The following is a 23,484-nucleotide window of genomic DNA, read 5'->3' as shown; positions in this document are numbered from 1 at the left end:
TCTCTGAGGCACCTAGAGACAGCAGAGTTCTCTTCTGGAAAACAGGGCCACACCTTACTCCTCCAAGCCCACAGTTTCTGCTCTCTGAAGCTGAGTTCTACCAGGTGGTGATACAACTGCTTTCTCTGAAGGGAAACAACTGCTTATTCACTTGTTTATCTTACATGGGATGCCTCTTATGAAATAAGATAGTCTGGTTTTCTCCCATGTTGTTCCTCTGTCAGTGGAGGGAGCCCCTGCCCTATCCCGGCTTCCCCTTTTCACCTGAGTGACTGCTTTTTCAGAGATTTGTGGGTTTTGTTTTGTTTTGTTTTATTTTTTTGAGAGAAAGAGAGAGAGAGAATTTTTTGATATTTATTTTTTAGTTTTCGGTGGACACAACACCTTTATTTTATTTGTATGTGGTGCTGAGGATCGAACCCAGCACCCCGCACCTGCCAGGCGAGCGCGCTACCGCTTGAGCCACATCCCCGGCCCAAGATTTTTGCTTCTTAATACCAATTTTTGTTCTAAATATGTTACCTGATGATATCAATACTACCCTGAGTGAAAGAGGCTTGGCTACAGTGTGCTCTGAGCTCCAGAAATATTGGAGTCGAAATGGTAGATAATTAGGTTTAATTGAAAGTCAGTTTTGAAGGAAAATAGGAGAAATCTATGGCTCCAAAAGTTCCCTCTTCGCAATCCCTGAAGGTGAGCAGAACTGTTAAAGAAGAGACAGTGAAGTGAGACCAGAAATTGGAAATGCACATGTGGATATTTAGTTGTCTGTGGCTACACAGGTTTGAGGAAGTGGGGGTTGTAGCTCTTCATTCTTCATTCTCAGCAGGAAGAATTTGTTCCCAATTCAGAAAAGGAACCCCCAGATTTAGTCTGTTCAGTGTTTGCTGCAAGTATGCCTGGCATCCTGGGTTTGATCTCCACCAATGGGAGAAAAAAAGTGCTGCAGTATAGAATTAGGAGTGAGTACAAAGACATAGGCACTTCTCTGGAAGGGCCTGACCATCTGCTTCCCCAAATAAGCCAACATGTACTATAGGTGTTATTTTAATATATAAATATATATTTATTTTTCAGTGCTGCTGTTTGAACCTAGGATCTCACACATGATAGATAAGCACTTTACCACTGAACAACATCCCAGCCTCCTGAAATGTTATTTTTTTTTTAAAAAAGACATATATTTCTTTTAGTTGTAAATGGACCTTTATTTTATTTATTTATATGTGGTGCTGAGAATCGAACCCAGGGCCTCACACATGCTAGGCAAACATTTTACCACTGAGCTACAACCCTAGCCCCTTTGAACTGTTATTCTTGAATAACAGTTTTTAATGTTTCCCAAATCATTAACAAAGTGCTACATGAAAAATTGTCAATAGTATGTTTATAAGACACAATTTGGCTTATTAGATCTTTTTCCTTTCACATTCCAGAGAATAGCATTCATTCAACAGCTGTTTATTGAGCATCTAGTATAGTTCAGAAAATGTAATAGATCCTAGAAACAACAGCCGTAAATAAAATAGACGGTGTCTTTTCTTATCTAACATGTATTTTCTTTTTTTTTAATGTTGTGGTTATTTCTTTTTTTAATTTTTTAATTTTTTTAATTTTTATTGATTGTTCAAAACATTACAGAGCTCATGATATATCATCTTTCATGTGTTTGACTCAATTGGGTTTTGAACTCCCATTTTTATCCCAAATACAGATTGCAGAATCACATCTGTTACATACTCACATTTTTACTTAATGGCATATTAGTGACTGTTGTATTCTGCTACCTTTCCTCTCCCCTACTATCCCCCCTCCCCTCCCCTCCCCTCCCCTCCCATCTTCCCTCTCTACCTCCTCTGCTGTTGTTCAATTCTCTCCCCTTTTTTTCCCTCCCCCTTGCCCCTCATAACCTCTCGAACATGTATTTTCTGGCCAGTGTATCAATTTTTTAGGCTCTTTAAAAACATATTGAAATGGGTGACACATCAAAATTTTCTTTGACAGACAACATTGAATGTTATGGGGGGACTTAAGTCAGAAATGAACCGGAGATCAGCATTCTACTTTAATCTCATTTAGATTATTCCCTATTGTTCCCCAAACAGTAGTGAAGCAAACCTGCACCAGCCTGAAAATATTTTGATAAAAGCACTGATTTTATTCCCTGTTGCCCTGTAAAACACATGAAATTGGAATCCCATTGAAATATCTGTGTGTTGCATTTACTTCTGCGTGTGAATTTATGTGAATGAAAATGATTTAAGTAAGGGAACAGCTGCAATAGACAGTAATAGAGTTTAATATTCAATATTCCTTATGGTATCATTTTCGTACATTGCTGGTTATTACTATTTCTTAGGACAGTGTAAGCTTATAAAGCAATTATATCAAAAAAATCTTATCATGAGTGCTGTGCTTTCTTTGTAATACTAGCAAGAAGCCTTTTGTACTGAAAGGGTTTAACTAAAGAATTATATGAAGACAGAAGAGCTCAATTCAGCTTCCCATAAGGCGTAAGACATGATTTTGCTGCTGTTGTGCTTATATTACATTAGGAAAACCTTCTCCCTGAACCACTGGAGGAGTATGTGTAAATTATGTTACTATAAATATTGATATAAGCATAGGACATCTTGATGTCACGAATAAACCTTGAGCCAAAATAGCGTGTTTGAGTTCTCCCCTTCCGGGTATATTTGTCACCCATGTAGTCCAGTCTACAAGAATATCACAGAAAGATATTTTATTGTTTCTTCCTTAAGGGTTTATATACTTTCAGGTACATAAGATGAGAATTTGCAAAAGAAAACCTTATGTACTTTGGGCATCTTTCTTTCCCTTAGACATGAAAGTGTTGCACATTATGTTAATGTTTTCTTTAAATTTATTTGTTGACTTTCCTCTCTAGGTTTCATTTTAAAAACCTGCATTCCACTAACATTAGTCCCAATGCGGCACTTCTATCATGCTAGATGCTACTTCTCAATCTGTTTTGTTGACCTTTCAGGAATATCACTTTATTCTCAGAATGTTTCCTTACCTGCACTCTCTATTGTTCTACTACTGGAGTCTGTCTGTTCTCTTTCCTTTAAGGGTTCTTTTATCCTGCTTCTTGTTTTTTTGTTTCTCACAGCTTTACCTGCTCTCTTGCTAATCTCCACTCCGTGATCATCTGTTACTGCCTACACAGTTGGCCCTCCCTCTTCATAGGTTTCACATCTAGGGATTCAACCAACTGTCTCTGCAGTGGTCATGTACAGACTTTTTTTTTTGGTCATTATTCCCTAACAATACAGTATAACAACTCTTTATATAACATTTATATTGTTTTCATTATCATAAATAATGCATTATTATAAATAGAAAGGATTTAAAGTGTATGGGAGAATGTTCTAGACAAATATTATGCCACTTTATGCAAAAGGACTTGAGCCTTCTTGGAGTTTGGTGTGTGCAAGGGTCATGTATCCCTGTGGGTATCAAGGGATTATGACGAGTGGTGATTGGTGATGAATCCCCTAAAACTCTCTTGGAGCACCAGATTCCTCCATTCAGTTGCCCACAGATATATTCACTGGTATGTCTCTCAGGTTCCTTATTCCAAAGGCATGGCCATTGCTTCAGGAATAGAAGCCAGAGAGCTGGGGTCTCTCTCGTGCTCTCAGGTGCCTTCACTGTGTCTCTCACTTTGGCCTTGGGAATCTTTCTCTACCCAGCCCACTCTTCTCCATTTGCACTGCCATTGTTTGGATTCAGAGCCCATCATCTTCCCAAGCTCACTCATGTATTTCCCTGAAAGTTTCTGTACAGTCAGGCTGTCTCCCTCAGTTCATGCTTTGCACTGCAGTAAGGGACATGTTTCTAGAAAGCAAGATACTCTTGCCAGTCCCTACTGAAATCCCTTCAGGAACTCCTGCATCTGCAGGAGAGATGTGAGCCCATCACACGCCCATAGGATGTGAGTGATCTAGAATCCGTACCCTTCCATTCCCTGTGTGCAGTCTGCTGCAGCTCCTCTGCGCTCCTTTCTCAAACTCATGTAGCCTTTCGATTTTGGCTTTCTCTCCCCAAATATTTCCATAGCCCTGTGTACTCACCTTCGCCCAGCAACCCTATCACGTATCATGGTTTCTTTCACTGGAACTGTTAATACTGAGACTGCCAGGAAGTTGTCCATCTACTGTGTTCAGATCTATCTGTCATGGATATCAGTCTAGGGCCCAACATGTCAATGAATGATGATGGTAACAGCCCAGGAAGGTTGCATTTTTCAAAAGAGAGAGAGAGAGAGAGAGAGAGAGAGAGAGAGAGAGAGACAGACAGACAGACAACATAATTAGTATTAGAGACTAAAGTTCTAAAATAACCATTGAACAAGGTAAGAAAATGAATTTTTGGCAGATTCTACATTTCCTTTGTTTTCTTTCTTAGATCTCATGCTCTTCCTTAACTACCTTTAAACACATTTTATACCAGTGTGGTGGCTTATGCCTGTAATTCCAGCAATTGTGAAGGCTGAATCAAGGTTAGCTTGGACAACTTAGGGAGACCCTGTCTCAAAATACAATTAAAAAGGGCTGTAGATGTAGCTCAGTGATAAAACCACTTTCTTAGCATGTGCAAGGCCCTAGGTTCAATTCCTTGTACTGAAAAAAAAAATCATAAAGCAATCATTGTTTATTTTCAAAGAAATAGAAATGACTTCCCTGTGTTGTATGCTCCTGGAGGATGCTGTAATTTTTTAGAAATGAATTTTTAAATCTTGACATTCTTTTCCATTGTTTCAGCTTTGGAATGTACAAAGCAAAAAAAGAAAAATTGTATAGCTTACCCCAAAGGAAAAATTTGTTGAAGAATGAAATAAAATAGGGGAGGCTGGGAATAAATGCCTTACATCATTCCTTTAATATTGAAAATAACGTGTATGAGAATTAAATTATGCAGATTTTAAATAGCTTAAGGATATTAATATTTATAGAAATTACTGTAATTTAACATAGCTTCCAGTTATTTTATTGTTTCTGTTAGAAGTGATTTTATGTAAACCTTCTCTACGTTCTGGTAGGGAATATTACCATGTGAGTTTTTGAGTTAGACCCCATATTGAGGGATTTAGTCATCAAGGAATAAGAATGAATTAGAAGGAATTCTTTCTCTAGATTTGATCCTTTTAGAATTAGAAATCTGTATTAGAATAGAAAAAGGCCTAAGGTATCATTTATGGTTCTCTTCTTTGTATGAATTAGGAATAGATGCTGAGAGGTCAAATGATTTGCTTAATGGTTGCGAGGCCAACACACTGACAGTAATTTAGAAGCAAGTTAGCCATGCCTCTTACATAGGTGAGCAGATCTAATCCATCATGTTGTTCAGGCAATCTATATCCCAGTTGTATTGGGAAGTAGCATACAAGGAAAGCATGGGCTTTAGTGTCAGACAGAATCAGTTAAATTTTTGTTCGACAACATACAGGCACAATGACTTGGGGAGTTTCACCTTTCTTGCTGTTGCCAATAGGAATGTGGAGGAAGTTAAATGTTGTCCTACATGAAAGCAGAACCTGAAACTGTGTCTTAAAACTCCCTCTACTCCCCAAAAGTAAAACCTATCTTTTTACTTTTTGCTTTTTGTTTACCTGTCCTTTGGTTGCTGGCATTTTCTAGCACATATAATTGTAATCTAGGTTAAATGTCATTTGATTTCAACATTGTGCTATGTCCTCAGTTTTAAAGGTCTTCTTTCATGTAACCTAGTATATCATTTTAAGGAAAATCTGAGTTATACACTTTTCTGAGGAATGAATTTATTAAGTAAATTATTCAGCCAGTGCCTGATCTCTACCAGGCATTGGGGATAAAATGGAAAAGAATATGCTCATAAAGTCTGAATATCAAATAATAAGATCCTGCCCATTGCAAACTAGGATCCAGTTTTAGGTTGGCTGAAGGGGATTAGGGCTATACCTATGCCAGCTTTTCAGTGTTTATAGTGGAGATGGTAGGATACATTTTCTTTATGTGAAAAATGACATTTACCCACTAATGTATAATTAGATCAAAATGAGATTTTACTAAACCCTACAGAAATTGTATTAGTTTCTTTAGAATAAACCAAGATTTCTCCTTTTTTTAAGAAAAGGAGAATATGTCAAGTATATAATGAAAAGCATAGTCACTGGACAATATCCAGTTTTTTTGTTATTAAAAAGCATTTATTATTTTCTGATTATAAAAGTAATATGATTTTAATATATTTTCAAAAGCATACCATAGTTACATTATTTTTAAATTTCAAGGTTATTCTCAATTTTTATACCTTTGTAAATAATATTATGATAAATATTGATTTTTCCCCCATTGGGATAGTGACTACAAAGTGAAATAAATGCCTAGTCAAACAGCCAAAAAAATATGATACTTTTTGACCTACCTTTTTAATTTCCAAATTACTTTAGCAAAACATTATCACTCTACCCTCCTACCAATATGGGTTATCTTGTTGCAACCTAGAGCTAAGAGATATTCTTTAACAGAATCTTGCTAAGGATGGAGGTGAAGGTTAAAACAACTACTGCTATTACTTGGGACTGAATTAGAGTGGAGAAAAAGTGTACAGTTTAAGCAGCAAAGAGATAATGTCATGAAAAGTGCTGTTCTGGTTACTATGGGTTCTTCTCATTAAGCTTAAATTTAATATGAGGATTTTAGGGCATGGGAGACCAAGCTTGGAGAGTGGTTATTCTGCCCTTACCTCCTCTGTGCTGCTGCTATGCCACCTGACACATTTCTATTTCTGAACGTCATTTTTTTTGCAGGGAAAAAAAATCATCAGAAGATTTAAAACAACACTGTGTACCCCAATCAGTTTTTTTTTTAACTGCAGAAATTAAAAGGCATTGTATGTTCTGTTAAATATTTATGTAGTAGACTATTGATGTCTTCATTTAAATCTGTCTTTTCAGATGCAAATTAGACATGGGTTGAGGTAGGGAGGTGTAAGATCTTTCCCATGAAAATGTTCAAGTGCATGATTCTTTGGAACAGCCATCTGATTGTTTTTGTCTAGAAATCCTGGATTCACTATTTTTAATAGATTATTATTTTGCTTTATAAAATTTTTTAATACCTTCTTGGAATATTTTGATATTTCTTAAATGAAGGAGGTTTTAAAAGATTTTATCTTTTAGAAAGTTAGTATTATGTTTAATATTTATTTATATTAAATTTATTTTTTAAGTAAATTGAGGATATATTTATGTCATGTTAAACTATGTCTTTAATGTATGTGCTCATTTAAAACCTCACACTTTCAAAAAAAACACACTTGTCCTTAAATATATAGAATATTAGTTTTATTTGTTGTTTGTTTTTACCTCTCTAGAGTATCTTGGAATTTAGGCATTGGTTTTTTTTTTTTTTTTTTTTTTTTTGCATAAAATGTTCTTTTATTTCTTTACATCAGAGAACTTGAATATTTAATTTACTCTTCAGTAAAGCTGTCAGTTGTAATCTGCAATTTTAAAAAAAAAAGAACCTAATAGAACAAATCCTCATTTCACAATTTAAACCTTATTGAATTTAATTCACTAGCACTGCAAGTTTATTATTCTCCTGCAGGTTGACGTGCCTCCAATTGTAATTGTGTTGACCCTTCAATGCGTTAAATCTCCCCAGTGCTTATCAAACTGGGAGAGATAGATCTACAATTTGGAACTTCATTAAATATCTCATTTATATTAAACACACCGTAGCTTCTAACAGAAATAATAATTTGTTCAGACAAAGCAAGACAGTTTCAGTTTCATCCATTTCGAATGTATGGGCTTCTCACACTTGGCCTTGGTGCCCTGTTCCTGCCTGTGCCTTGCATCTACCCTCCTTGGTCTGACTGGCACCAAAGCCTCATAAGAAGTTAGTCCATGAAGTTAACCTCAGAGCATGACTAGTGACAGTTGTATTTAAGTGTACTTTGCTTTTCCTTGAAGCAGAGTTGTTTCAAGGTCTTATTAACCTAAATGTCTTATTTATGTGGAGATTTGGACTTGAGAGACACAGCAGTTTTAAGGAATGCCACATACTATTTTAATGTGTAATCATAGAAATTGACCTGCATTTTTTTGCTCATTTAGTAGATTGCATATTTGTTAAACACTCTTATCTGTGTATTTTACCAGAATATTTGGTCTTTATTTCCATATTATTCTGTATGCTGTTAAAGTGCTTATTTCAATTATTACTACTTCATATTTAAATATTATTCTAAGATGATACAATGGTTATTCTGAGTTTCTACTAGAAGAAATTTAGATTCATTATATTATTGAAAACACTTACGCTGAAAAATGGAGGAGCTCATAATTCTACCAGCACACAGGCAAAGAGGTGTGCTAATTGTTAGAAATATTTACATACTGTATGTAATAAAACTATATCCCAACTCCAGCTTCTATTCTGATAAAGCATGTCTTTTACAGAACAACATTTAGTAAGGAATTATGAATTAAACTATAACTTAAATTGACTTCAACAGATACTAACAGTGAAATTGAAAAAAATAAGCAACCAGATAAGATTTTTTAAAAAAAGCTTTTAATATACATATTTTTTCTCTGGTGGTTACAATCTGACAGAACTTCATGGGAGGCATTGTCTAAAGTGGCACAGAAAGTTGGTCATTAGGCAGAGCTGTCATCACAAATTATTTTGGTACAGGGTGAAAAGTTCTAGTTCATTTGGTACCCAGTTGGATACAGGCCTTGGGCAAGTTGTTATAATTCCCCCATGCTGCTAATGGGCCTCCAGGACTGATTCTCCCTTGCCCCCGCTTTCTGTATAGCTAAAGTCACCTGGGAGCCCCCCTGGATCTGAGCTGCCCATTGAAACAGTGTTGGATGATAGAGAACGAAGAATTTCCCATTCCCTCTACAGTGGGATCGAGGGACTTGATGAATCACCCACAAGAAATGCTGCACTCAGTAGGATAATGGGTGAGTCAGGTAAAACTCTGTTTATCTCATCTTATGTTTATGCTTTCATTGGTTCACTGAGAGGTTATTAATGTAATATTAATGTAAAGGAGACCCATGTTTCCAAGAGGAAAGAGAACAGGTTCATTATAATCATTCAGGAAGCATTAATGTGAAAAGAGTAAATCAATACATCGATTTGTTAAGTGAGTTTCAGAGCCCATAATATGTGGAAAGAAGAAAAAGAAAAGGTTCATAAAGAAATGTTTTTTTTTGTTGTTGTTGTTGTTCTTCAGGGATCAAGATATTCTTAGCTTGCTGGAGATAACCAGTGAAGCTCTATTTTTAAAAATGTCAAAATTTAGTGGTGTATGGCAACAGGATTTAAAAGTTATATGTCATTCACTGCTTAGAGGAAGAGGAAAAAATATGTATACATATGGTTATGCACCTTTATTAAATATTCATATTTATTTTGTTTATACTAATTAGGATAGTCATATCTTTTAATTGTATTTCTACATTTTCAAAGCTTCATTCTCAAAATTCTATAACTAGTCTTCTGCATCCTTTGTTTGAATTCAACACCATACTGTCTGCATGGCCCCCAGTGGGTAATGAGGTTATTAGCACTTGCTCTGCAGCAGTTCAGCTTTCTACTAACAGATCCAGTTAATAAAGACTTTCTCTGCCACAGGAGTGGTTGGATTTGCAGAATTGCTCATCTTGGGATTGGTTTTCTAAGATTTTTCAAATTTAAAACATAAGTGATGGTTTGATTAAAACAACAGCTGACAGAAAACACTGGTTTTACTGGTATATTTTGCAAGGCTCTCATTTAAAATTAAAACCTAAATTTAACACCATTTTGAGTACATTTAATGCAGATTGAATACACTTTAAGTTTCCATTATGAGACTTCATTGAAATAAGAATTTGTGGAGTTCATCAGTGGGTGTTTATGGAAAGCCTGCTATTGGCAAGACTTTGTGAATTTGCTTTTTGCTGTAGATACAAAGATGAGTAAGAAACAATCTCTAACTTTGGAGAACTTTCTACTGGGCATAATAGAAAAGATTATTGATATATGACTAGTAGAATTTTCTGTTGTTCTTTCTCTAATCTTCTAGCTTTCTCATTTGGAAAAATTGCTAATAAACTCTGGATTTCTTATCTTGGTACATGTAGAGCTAACACATGCCAGGTCTCTGGTTTTACTCTGTTGGCATTTTCTGTTTATCTGCTTGTCAAAAGAGAAATTTAGGGCAGGATGCTTTTTTTTTCACCAACAAAAGTTGGGTGAAAGGCCTTGTGCATAGTTTATCACACGTATTCTTTGCTTATTAATTATCACTCTCTTCACTGCAGTTGGATTTTTCCATACTTTCTTGGCTTTGGTGTAAAACTTTATCCGTGTTGAATTCTTTTCTATTGATGAAATTTTAGATCCCTTGAGAAAGAGTGTGTGTGCATGTATCCCTGGATCTGTGTGCATACAAAGTGATATGCTGTAATTTCCCCTTTGTTATAGGAACATAGGACTTGCCATACTGAATCAGACCATTGGTCCACCAGTTCCTGTAACCTGCATCCTGCCTCCAATCCCTGATGCTTCAGAGGAAGGCGAAAAACTAAAACTTTTTAAAAATCAAACAAATATCCCAAAATTTTTAACCTAGTGACTTGTGGAAATGCTGTATATATGGGTTGAGGATTTTTTGTTTTCTCCGTAGTCTGTCACCCTGATTTTTTTTTTTTTTTTTAGCTGTGACTGTGTTAGTCCTCTTCATCCTGCATTCTAGTTGACATTGTTTCCCCTTCCCTCAGCTAGATATGTAATGAGTTCTTATATTCTAGATGCCTTCCTATGGCAAGAATTAACAGCCTAGTTCTGTATCTGGTGATATATTGTACATGTCCTTTGGCTGGGGAGTGACAGATTTATTATTGTTTGATGGTAGGCCAAATTGATGTGTGATATACATGTTTCCTTAAGACAATTTGTTTACATGTTATACTAGAAAGTGGGGATCCTGTGCAGTTTTACCCTGAAGCATGTATATGCTTAATTTGATTTATCTTACATTTTATGTATTCGAGACTTAGGCAGACTTTTACCTGTTCTTGTTCTAGTGTCATCGGCCCTAAGATTCAGATGCTATTCCTAAAGTTGCTTAACACACAAAGTTAGAAATCTTGTAAAAGATGTTACTTTGGAACCAAATACCAAAATACAGGACACCATATATAAATATGAGAGCACTGACCTTCCATTAGCCTACATTAATAACAGTGGTATTTATTGGTTTGCACAGTGTCGAGGAGCATAGAAATTTCTCACACAGATCCTGTTTAATTAATCGTTGTTTTCTGTACATTTAGAATCACTCCTCTGTGATCATTGTGGACATGATGCCATTTACTGCATTTTCTGGTATGCTAGGAAGAGAATGCTATATGGAAATTCCAGAGGATTACATTACGAACTGATTATTTTATGTGAACAGGGCAAATTTTCACACACAATATTCCCTAAGTAAGACTGGACCAGTGTTTTGAGGCCTTGTGATCTATTTCTTTGATAACACATCCCAGAAGAGAAGCTTCTACAAAATAACACCCCCCCCCCAAAAAAAAAAAAATGGAGCAGACTTTCCACTTGGAGGGATGTCGGATGTCATCAGTCACACACTTTCTCACTTGCCAGATAAAGGAACTAAGTCCCAACATCCCAGGATGATTTTTGTTTTATTTGGTTTTTGGCTATTTCTGCTTTCTAAAAATAGCCCTCTCAGGGGGAATGCTGAGATCACACAGTAACTGTGAGTGACACTCATGTCATTCACTCCTTATTCACATCAATTAAAAAGTGTCCAGTCCTTAAGTAAAAGCATTAGTTTTTAGAATCTATTTCATCCCACATCCATTGTGATCTAAAAGTTAAAGAAGTTCATGTTTGAAATAACCTTAGAAACTATGTAATCCATCCTTCATATCCTCTAACTCAAGGAAGTTATGGACCAAAGAAATTGACTTTTAACTAAAACTGTACAGTTTCTGTGTTTCTGAATCAAAATTTGGATTTATACTTTTCTGGATCATGGGTACCATATTTGTCACAAATGAATTGTGACCAAAGGCTAGATTTCTCCAAATATCATCTGTTTTTACTGAATTCCTGCTGTCATGGATTTTAAAAGCAAAACTTGCATATCTATCAAAAGAAGTAACCTGTAGTGAGCCCACATAGGATTTCTTCCTTTGAAGAGGCTTGAAAATGTTTTCTAATTTTTGGACCCTCTTAATTAATAACAGTAATGAAATAATAGGAATAGTTAATTTAACCAATACGTTTACTCCATAAAATACAGTACAAGTTGATATTTGAGGGCATCAAAACTTAAATTTTCCCTCAACATTTTTATCTGAACAAATTTTGTTTAAAGCAAAGCAGAAATTTGTTATATCTCTTTTAGAAGTTATCTCAGTTGTGTCTGTATTCATACATTTGTGGTGAGTTGAAATTTTGTTCAAACATTTTCACCTTGTTAGAAATTTGACATAGAAAAATGGGATATTGATGTTATCTGTCATATCACTGGCATAATTTTCCTCATCTCATTTGTTTCTAGTCTCATTCATGATATTACATTCCATGTAAAATTTACCAATGAATAAATGTTTAGTAAACAATAATTTTGTATCTCATTGTTTCACTCTTCTATAAGATATTGACTGGTTTACTTCTTTTTTTGTCCATGGTGATTAACTAGCTGAGGACAAAGGATGTTTGTTTTCTTTTTTCCATCAAAAAACAGATAGAATTCTTCTCAAGTCACTCTTATAAGATTTCAATCTCAGGATGTGCCAAGTACTAGTAAACATAATTAAGAGATTTTGGTGTTATCTTGGTGGAGCTTGGTGGAAAGTATAGTTAAGTGGCTTAGTTGTTCACTACTCCAATTGATTCTTGGAGCCAAATCCCAAATCTATTTCCAGCCAACATGCTGAGAAGTGAAAAATTAATGGAAAATATGAGTAATCAAATCTTGTTAAGTATCAATCGCCACAATCATGGGTGAGAGAAAAACTTCAATTTTTTTATATAGTTCTTGGCATTTATGTATGTCAAAAATCTTGGATCATTTAAGGTACAATATTCCTATTCCAAACAACATTAGAAAATAGGATTATCACATGAACCAATCAATGTTTCATATCAATTATTAGATATCACTCAGGATATACTGTGTCTTTGCAAGAATTTTAGTTTTTGTGTTTAAAACTATGTGCATTATTATTACTCTGTCATATTTTCTTCAGTAAAATATGCTTGAGTGAAGACATGGTATTTAATGTTGTGGATAATGCCTCATTGGTGTTAATTGTAGGTCAAGGTTAAACCTCATTTTATAATTCTGTATACTTTTGAGAGAGAAAAACAGATCTTGAGGAGGATACAGTCTTTTGCTAATTTACTAATAGTGCTAGAATGCCCTACCTAACATACATACAAATGGTATTTTGGTGAACAGGTTTCTATACTTATATTCCAAATCTTGTGTAGGAAGAAATAAATTATTTGAAATCAAAAAAGGGAAATGATTACATGTTATATTTGATGTATGTTTTTATCATGAGCATTCATATAAAGCTGCCAGTTTTTATAGTAATACAAACTGGTGCATTTGAAATCAAAGTAGAAAGTTTTTCTTGATAAGATGCCCAAGTAGAGGTTTCAATGAACATGTAGTGTTTCTATACTAGAGTAGTCAATGCTAAATAATGAATGCATTTGAAATTTCTAGCAAGTTTTCTTTTGTGGGTTGTCCTGGAAAAATACAGCTTAATTTTTTGTTTGTTTGTTTCTTTGCAGAAGTGTCCCGAAAAATATATTTTGTACTCAAAAAAAAAAAAAAATCCTTTAAGCCTATCTAGAACACACCCAACATTTCTGTGGATGTTTTCTTTCTTTGTATTTTATTTATTTATATGCAGTACCCAGTGACTCATACATGCCTGGCAAGTGTGCTAGTGCTGAGCCCCAGCCCCAGCCCTAGATGTTTTCTTTTAAAGTTACTGAACTCTCTATACATTGCTGTAGTGTTATGTAAAAACAATAATTTTTAATGAAAGGAAAGTTCTCCCAGTGTAAAATGGTGGTGGATTTTACTTGGATAGGAACCCAAATATAGCTGATTTGGAAATTGAACTTAAAATGAGAGCTTTTCTATGCTATGAGTTGGACAGAGAAACTGTCAGAGCTGTTTCCTTTGTTGAGAACTCAGGTTGTGAACTTCATGCCACGAGGATATTACTGTGAATATAGCCTCTCCCATGGTATCCACGTGGATCAAAAGCCTTGGCAATATGTTCTTGTTGAGAAGAAGCATGGTGTAAGATTTTAGGAAGAACCTACAAGAACTGTAGGTGATTTTGGGGGAAAAAGATGACATCATTTGGACCCCAGCTTTATCATTCCAGAGTCAGACCCTTGTAACATAATTCTGTCCTTATAAAGATTGTGACGTGTAAATGACTGTTAATGCTTATCCATGAACCTGAGCAAATTGTACTATGAGAAACTAGACAGTATAGAAAATTATAGGTCTTTCCTTACCAAGAACATTGTATCCTAACTGAATAAATAAAAATTTACCAGTTCTATAGTCAAGGCCTTAAAACCTCAAAGGCAATCAGAGTCTTCAGATCCTTTTTTTTTTTTATTCCAACTTTAACATCAGTCTGTCACCTCCCTTCTCACAAGCCTTGATTCTATGCTTACTCCCTTTGAAGCATCACCTGAATGTACTATGAGCTTAAAGACAAATGCCATCATTTCTTCTGGCAGAAAAGATAATATTCATTATTAAAAACCCAACTCTGATGCTTACTTTTGTTGAGGTCACCAGCACTCCCTATGCCCAGCTACCAAGGCAATTACCAACGCCATGTGAATGCCACAGAACCTTTGACATGGCACGCACACCAGTTTCTGCTGAGTGCCTTCCTCCTCATTTGCCTGTGAACTCTTTGGAAAGAGATTATGTCTTATAGTACCTCCCCAGGGTAGTTGTCCAATGAATGAATGGATGAATGATTGATGTACATTAATAGGGCTTTCCTCTAAATTTCCTGGTAAAAATTTTCAAAGAACTTTTCATAGCTTAGTATAGGCATAGCAGTTTCATATTAGAAGACATTTTGATGATTATCTTTGGCTGTAGGTAACTTAAAACCAGATAAATTGTATACTGTGCCCAGAGCTACATAGCTGAGGTGTTTGAAGTAATAACAGATTTGAGGCTTCTGTTTGACAATCATTGATGAGGAATAAATGTGCTAAATTCTATTTTGTTCTACCAGGTTTAACAGATATGTGGAAGTTTAGGCATTTTCTAATTTAGCAAAGTATTAAAATGAATAGGCATAGCAGTTAGAATTTTTCTTTTTCTTTTTCCATTGGACAGGTAAATACCAGTTGTCCCCTACTGTGAATATGCCCCAAGATGACACTATCATTATAGAAGATGACAGGTTGCCCATGCTTCCTCCACATCTTTCTGACCAGTCCTCTTCCAGCTCCCATGATGAAGTGGGATTCACCATGACAGATGCTGGCACCTGGGTTAAGGCTGCAATCAGTGATTCAGCTGACTGGTAAGTTTGTAGTACAGGGTTGAAAAACATTAGTTAATTGTGGTTGCATTTTATTTTATATTTTCTATGGCTTATCAATGAGCCCAATTCATTTATTTTTTATAGCTTTTTTTTCAATTTTCATGTTCTTAATGATTATATACTGCTAACCTGTAAACTTGCTCAGGTATTTTAGCCTTCAAATACTATAGTTAGTAATTTAGCTAAAACAACAGCAGAACTAACCCTACTCATCTGCTTTCAATGTTTTGTTATATATTTTAGATTTCTGTTACGTTGGCATTGTATTCTTATACAATAAATAAATTGTATTCAAATCCCCAATTTATTTGCTGAAATTAGATGCAAAACTAATAGTTAATGTATGCCAGAGATGAGGGGGAGAGAGTTACAAAACTGTTTAAAATCTTTTGCCTTTGTTTTTAGCAGGAATTTTTGAGAAATTCTCATTCCATTTTTTTCTGTCATATCTTTAAGAGTAGAAGAAAGCACTTGATATTTTTGAGCCAGTGTGTGGCTCACAAATGTGGATGGGTACCTTAATCCACATCCCTAGTAGTTAATTAAGTACATCAATAAGCAAAAGGAAAGTCCCTCTTAGAGATAACTCATAAGATGGAGAGACCATTAGCATGAACCTGTGAAGTATTAAACCAGAATTTTCCTATTTCCATTTCTCTAGGATCTTTCATAAGCACATAAGTAAAACTGTATTTAAATGTTGTGTCATTGTTCCCTCACTACTTAGCAGTTTCTACTTCCTACTCTTTCCCTGACTTGAGTCAACATTAAATGTCAGATTCAAGGTATTCAGAGGACTGATTATTTGTGTTTACATTTTAGCAATGATTTTAACAAGGCAAACCACTCCCCTAGTCATCTTCTCCCACTCACCAGATGAAATCATAAAAACCTAGTTCATTCATCTGTCAGTTCTGCAGATGTTCTCTTGGAATAACTTCACCTGTTAGTTGGGCCCTTGAAAAGTTCATCTCTGGCTTTTTTTTTCTTTTTTAATTCTCTTTTTGAAAATACAGTATATAAAAATAGATCTCTGCTAAGCCTACATAATAGCTTAGCTTTGAATGAGTTTTTTTTGGTTGAATATAGCGAGGGTGACTACAATATACAGTAAAAACCCATTTGAACTGTGCAGATGCTGTTACATTGCTGCAGTTTATGTCACTTTCTGAAAGCGAGAGCAGTAGCAGAGAGAGTTAAGGTTTAGATCTGTGCGGTATTCATCTTGGGGACAAAAGCCTTTGAATCTCCACCATGATGAGAAATTGTGGGGGTGGTCATAGGAATAGATCTATTTGGGGCTTTATAAAGGACTGCATTGATGAACAGAAATAAATAACGTGTAGGGATAGATTGTGTTATTGATTTCCCTAAGGGGGATTTGCAAAAATGGTAAGGACTGGTGTGATTTTGCTGTGGGGAATGTGGGGCAAAGGAAAGAATATGAATGAAGGGTTATCCAAACAAGAATGGCAGCTGTTCTGCATCACAGCAGAAAATGTAAGCTTCTCCAGTCTGACAATATCTCCCTAATCTTTGATGAAAATGTTAGGAAAACAAAAGGGCAATAAGACAGGATTAATAACTGGAATTTTAATAACACTGGGGGTCAGGATATGGTTACATTCTTCAAAGAATCATCTGTCAGTCCTGCAGTCTAACTATTTAAATATTGCAGTATACTGTTTATTTGTCTGAAATTAGTTTAATGGATATATTGATAGGGAACAATTAATTATGTTATGGTTTGAGAATATTTAGTTATTTTAAGACTCTTATTAACTCACAAACTCATTTGACATTTTGAATTGTGTATATTTACAGTTCATTTCACAATTGTAGAAGGCTAAATATGTCAAATGGCTAAACTTCTGATTTGTAACCTAATAAAATATGCTTTTCCCAATCCATCAATTAATTCAGGGAACAGTAATAGTTTTTTAAGGGGGGAAAAGGCATAGCAGCAGTTCTATTTTTAATTACAACATAAACTTTGAGGATATAAAATTAGTTGAAAATATACTTTATGGGGACATTAGGCAACATGGGCAGCTATAATTTGTAATTCTTTGAAACATCTTTGCCAATAATTTCTTTTAAAAATCTATTTCAAATTCATTCCGTCCACAAGCTTGATGCCTTCTTGGTGTTCAGGTTTTGAAGTGTTCTGAATATTACCCTTCCCCACTCAATGATTTGCTAAACATGTACAGGATGATTGAAGAGATCTACTTTCAGTATATAAAAGAGTATAAAAGAGCTACTATTATTGGAAATACATTATTTCCAATTTGATGCTACAAAATTGAGGGATAGTGAGTTTTAATTTTACATTTCTAAAACTGTGTTTCTTGAGTAAATTCTTTGTACTCTGGAAATTATGAGCCATCTATCCCAGAGCAGAGTATATAGATGTAAAGGGGCACTCGGGACTTCAAAATAAACGACCCTACTTCTTCTTGGAGCATCAAATTTATTGAGAGGTTTTTTTTTTGGGGGGGGGGATGTGATATTGTGTTTAAAATGGAATTTTTTAGAGGAGAATGACAACAAAATGACATTTCTTGAGTATGGTATTTTGCAAAACTATGAAACAAAACTGTTTTTGCCTTCGACTAAACTCCTAGTCTCTCTGGGATTTATTTTCTCTTTTCTGTATACCTTCACCCGAGGTAGGATGAGGCAAAAAGGTGCTCTGGAGGCAAAATTTAAGGAAGGCTCACTGTCAGATGTTAATGCTATACTTCTATGACCTTAAAAGTGAATACTTCCTTAAATTCTGGGCCCCATATACCCGGTATTTCACCCTTGGGTCCTCTCTGTGTTTGGTGGAAAAGATTGTCCAATTCTTTTATGTGGGTTTTTTGAACACCATCATTTGCATTACTTTATAATTTGAGATTGATAGTCATCATTGGGTAATAGTAACTTATTTTCTTCAGTGCTCAGTAGTATACAAAGGGCTTTCATCTTAAGTCCCAATTATCTCATTAGATGGTTAGGAAGCTGTTCTCCTGTTGAGCATATTAAGGCATATTGGTTCAAAACTTCATGGTCCCTCACCTAGTGGTAGAGATTTTTCTCTGGTACACTACTTTTCACATCTTTCAGTTTAGCTATCCTTTAAAAGCTAACTCATTTTATGCACAGCAAATATGTTTTTGATTCCAGCCAAACCAGATCACACTGCCCTTTCACCAGTATGAATGACAATTCTTGTAAAGCTATAAAGGCTTAGAGAAGCTTGCTTCCATCAGAAACATATAGAAGTCTATCATAAATTCAGCTGACTTAATGGAAATGGTCCCCTCCCATCCTCAGTATGTTCTATTGCAGTGGTCTCTGGCCAGATAGGTAAGGTGGCTCTACCCTGATAAAGGAGAGTTGGTATATTTATTTACTGAGCATGTCCATACAAGGGGAAAAACATTCCCATGGTATGAACTGTGCTCAGAACACCTGGTGATGCTTTTTAAAATGTTCACAGATTTTTACACATGAGAGTGATTCTATGTCATCTCCAGCCACTTCCGCTGGAAGAACACTTTGGAATATATCCTGTTACCAGTGATTTGCCATATGCTTTCCTATCATCTCCATTTGAGCCACTGAGTTGGTGCCACCCAAATCAAATGTCATCTAAACTTAGTTATGCTTTTCCTGACTCCTTCATATACTGTTAATTCTCTCATCTGTGCATCCACAGCATCTGTTTCATGCTTTAAGTTTACACAGTATTTTTCTTATGAACTTGTAGAACTTATGAACTTAGCTTCTTATTTTGACCCTTGTCTACCCAATCCAACACTTTAATCAGGATATGTTTTGATAGAGGTCTGTTGAATTTTTAGTTGATTAACTATTTCAGATGAACAGTAGCCTCATAAAACCACCCATAAAGGTGGGGGTTTTTTCCCTTTCTTTTATCCCCCTTTCCTGAAATACATGATAAAGACAGAAAAGAGTATGAGGACACATCTTTTTTGGAACTTTTATCCAGTTACAGTTTATATGGCCACTTTTTTGTGTGTCAGTCTATGTATGTAGTATATGGCAGGTTTTCTCAAATATTGAATCCTTCCAATATCGGGCTCATTTTTACTTTTATTTATTTTTTCAGTCCTGGGGAATTGAACCAAAGGCATCTTGCTTCTTAGGCAAGTGCTCTACCACTGACCTACCCCTTAGTCTTTTTAAAAATTTTTTTGGTTCTGGGTATCAGACCCAGGGTTGCTTTACCACTGAGCTACAACTCCGGCCCTTTCAATTTTATTTTGAGACAGTCTTTTACTAAATTGCCATGTTGTTTTCGTACTGGCAATCCTCCTGCCCAGCCTGTAAGATTATAGGTGTGTACCACCATGCCTGCACTTATCCCTTCTTTGTTAATAATCACTTAGAAATAATGATTTGTCAAACAGAGTGAAGAAACAGAGAGGTAAAGGAGAAAATTCACAGATAGACTCTGGATGTTAAATTAATTTTGTATATTTCCATCACCACCTATTCAGCCACAGTTTTATTAATAAACTTCATTTGTGTCATTCATCTTAAATTGTTTTGATAAATTATATATATATATATATATATATATATATATATATATATACACGCACACACACACACACACACAAACACACAAAATCACATGCATATACCTGCATGTACACACATAAAGTATGTATAAATTTTTCTTCAATTGGATGTCTTCTATTTTTAGTAAATACTTTTATGTTTATCTTTCTTTTCATACCAGCTCTTTGAGTCCAGATGTTGATCCAGTACTTGCTTTTCAACGGGAAGGATTTGGACGCCAGAGTATGTCAGAAAAACGCACAAAGCAATTTTCAGATGCCAGTCAATTGGATTTCGTTAAAACGCGAAAATCAAAAAGCATGGATTTAGGTAGTGAGTACAATCTCCATGAATCTTTATCTAAATAAGGTTTAGATGCTTTCAGGATAAAATTGGTAGTCCCAAACACATGTCTGTTTACTTTTGAGCAATAGAGAAAATAAATGTGAAATGTGGCAATTTGGCAAAAATTAGTTTCCCTCTGAGTTTGAGATAACTGTATTACTCATAAGTGGCATGTTTTCATAATATGCAATATGTTAATATGTTTTCTTATGAGAAAGGAAACAAGCACATGTGCATATCATGCTATATTCATATATCTTTATTTTTAAATCTGAAATGTTTTTAACACTTTTGGCTATTTAAAAAACAATTTCATTAAAATTATATTTGGTTTGTTGTGGGATTTTTAACCAGAAGACAAAAATTTTGGAGAGAAACCATTATCTCAATCCATGTCTGGAATTTGGTACTTTACGATATCTTCCTTTCATTGCTATCCTTTAAGGTTTATTTAATAGAACCTCTTTGTGTTTTGAGAATTAAGACATTTAATCAAATTAATAAAAATAATTTGAGAGGATATTTATTGTAAAAAGTAATGGGAGCAAATGAGAGGAGGAAAATAACAATAATTGTTCAATCAGACACCAATCAGGTAGTGTCTCTTTTTAAATCCAAATCCACAAAAATAATAATAATAATTAAATTTGTAAAGTGAATGATTAAAAAAAATTGTTAATCAAATGTGCCTTATACCATTCTCTGGCTGTTTGCACTTCAGGACTAAAAGCATTAATTTATCAGATGCATATAAGAAAAATTTGGCGATGCATTGCCTTGGCTAATTATGATATGCTAACATATAAATAACACACGTCTGTGAAATGAAATGACTGGCATATTGCATGGAGACACTGCTTTTTTTCTCCTTTAATTTTTGATTATGAATGTTTGCTTGATGTTTTATATTATTTGCATGAAATATTACCTAAGAATTGTCACCTAACTGTAAAGATCTGGGAATGGTTGAAGCATGTTGGGCTGTGGGGACTAACTGGGCTAACCATTATACATTTACCTTTTAACAGTAGCTGACGAGACTAAACTCAATACAGTGGATGACCAGAAAGCAGGTAAGAATGGACAGTTAGGCTGTTGCCATAGAAACAGTGGTCCAAGGAGCTTATCACAATTATAGAGCTGCCAATCATATTGCATGTAAACATAAGTATTCCAGTCTTGCACAGATGTTTTCATTGTGGGAAATCAAATTGTATAATAAAGGAAAAATTTTCTCTTAGGATAGATTCATCAGTGGTATACATACTAAATGGAAATGCAACGTAGTGCATTTACAATGTTAGAAACAATCTAGATTTTCTTCATTTTTTGAGATGGGGTCCACAGTCTGTTGAACTCCTGGGCTCAATCAAACTTCATCCTTAACTTCTTCAGTAGCTGGGGTTTATATTCATATGCCGCCACACCCAGTTCCTAGATTTTTCTAATTATTGTGTAGGAATGTTTTATCCTCATTTAAGAAAAAGCAAAATCCTGAAAACTTGTTCTCTATGGTAGACTCTGTTAAGTTTTTAAGTAATTTACGTGATGTCTAGGTTACATCCAAGTTTCAAAGTGTTGATTTTTATTTGAAAGATAACATTACAATATAAACATTTTTTACTACAGGAAACTGTACATGGTTGCTGTCTTTGATCACTAAGAAAACCTTGGTTCTTTTTTGGGTGTTTGGATTAACTTACAGTTAACTTGCATTGGAGTAGACAATATAATGCATATTGGCTCCATATCTTTGTGAACTTGTTCTAAATTCATTGCTTATAAAAAACACTGCTAGACCATTTCATAGAAATAGTGGATTATACTGACCTGGGTTTTATGTTGTACATTTTATGTTGTTATATGAAAAAAAAAAGTGGAGAAAAGTCTTTAAATATAGTTTAAGGAATGTGCTTTGTTCAATTGAGCACTTGTGTTTCATTATTATAAGTTGGAATCATGTTTTAATTATTCTAGATCCAGGATAATTGAGTTACATCGCTTAGCACTAATTAGCTTTAATTCACCTTTTAACCTGCAGTAGTAATTAGTTTTAGCCTGCTTGAAAAAATGTGTATCCCACATACATATGTAAAGATTATTGTGGACGTAGTTGGAGTTATCATGTTCTGTAGAGTAAAAGATAGATTATAAAAATTACATTCAATAAATCATAAGATTAACTGTATTACAAGGCAATTAATTATAAACTCAGCCCTTACTAACTAGTTATTTTTCTTATCAAGTATAAAATTTACTGAAATTTTAAAGCAGGACTAAAGAAAAATATTATTTGATAGCTTACATATGTAAAATGGGAAATTAGTTTTTAAAGTTGTTAGTTTTTTAAAGAAGTAGCCCTTGTCTACGTTAATGTTACTAAGAGACCCTTTTGAACTGCTCCAGCTAAAGGACATGATTTTGCAAACTATGCCAATTAAGTAAAATAGGGAAAATATTTAGTGTAACCAGGTCAAAGCTACTACAAGGAAAAGAACAATTTATTGTTATTTTTAAAATAATGATATCCAGACTTTAACTGAAAGCATTATGTAACTTTCCCAGTGAATAGGCAAATTTTATAATCTGATCAAAGCATATTTTTCTTGTCTTTTAAGATGTTATATACTAGATGAAAAGAACATTTTTCTTTACTATCTGCAATCTTTTCTACCAAAGTAAATTGGAAAATCTTGACAAAAAAATTATTATATAGATATTAAAGTGCCTTTTGGGCTATTGGTTTTAGATCTACATTAATAAAACTTTTAACCTGGATTCTTTCCACCCAATTTTAGTAACATGTTTTCAGTTATTTTTCTTTCTTTATTTCATTTGAATTTTCAAGATTATCATGATTTTTATTCTTGTCCAAGGGTTTTGGGGAGAGTTGTAATTGCATTTTAGCATAGATCATC

The 23,484-nt window shown here is 34.6% G+C and overlaps 1 protein-coding gene across 16 annotated transcripts in view; it reads left to right on the top strand.

The window, feature by feature from the left end:
* The window catches only part of Pard3 (par-3 family cell polarity regulator), a 656,694-nt gene that overhangs the window by 415,606 nt on the left and 217,604 nt on the right, over window positions 1-23,484 (top strand). For 4 of the 16 annotated variants that reach the window (XM_077803007.1, XM_077803011.1, XM_077803002.1 and 1 more), the window contains 4 exons: window positions 8,836-8,995; window positions 15,436-15,625; window positions 20,403-20,554; window positions 21,595-21,639. In XM_077803007.1, the coding sequence (XP_077659133.1) occupies window positions 8,836-8,995; window positions 15,436-15,625; window positions 20,403-20,554; window positions 21,595-21,639 (547 nt within the window). Of the gene's footprint in view, window positions 1-8,835; window positions 8,996-10,496; window positions 10,685-15,435; window positions 15,626-20,402; window positions 20,555-21,594; window positions 21,640-23,484 lie in introns of those variants that run through there. The other 12 variants (XM_077803009.1, XM_077803003.1, XM_077803015.1 and 9 more) reach the window with 7 other exon arrangements.

The sequence above is a fragment of the Urocitellus parryii genome, chromosome 9 (genome assembly GCF_045843805.1).
Source record: "Urocitellus parryii isolate mUroPar1 chromosome 9, mUroPar1.hap1, whole genome shotgun sequence".
NCBI classification, from domain to species: Eukaryota; Metazoa; Chordata; class Mammalia; order Rodentia; family Sciuridae; genus Urocitellus; species Urocitellus parryii.
The sequence above is the reverse complement of the archived record's forward strand: the minus strand, read 5'-3'. Positions and strand labels throughout refer to the sequence as shown.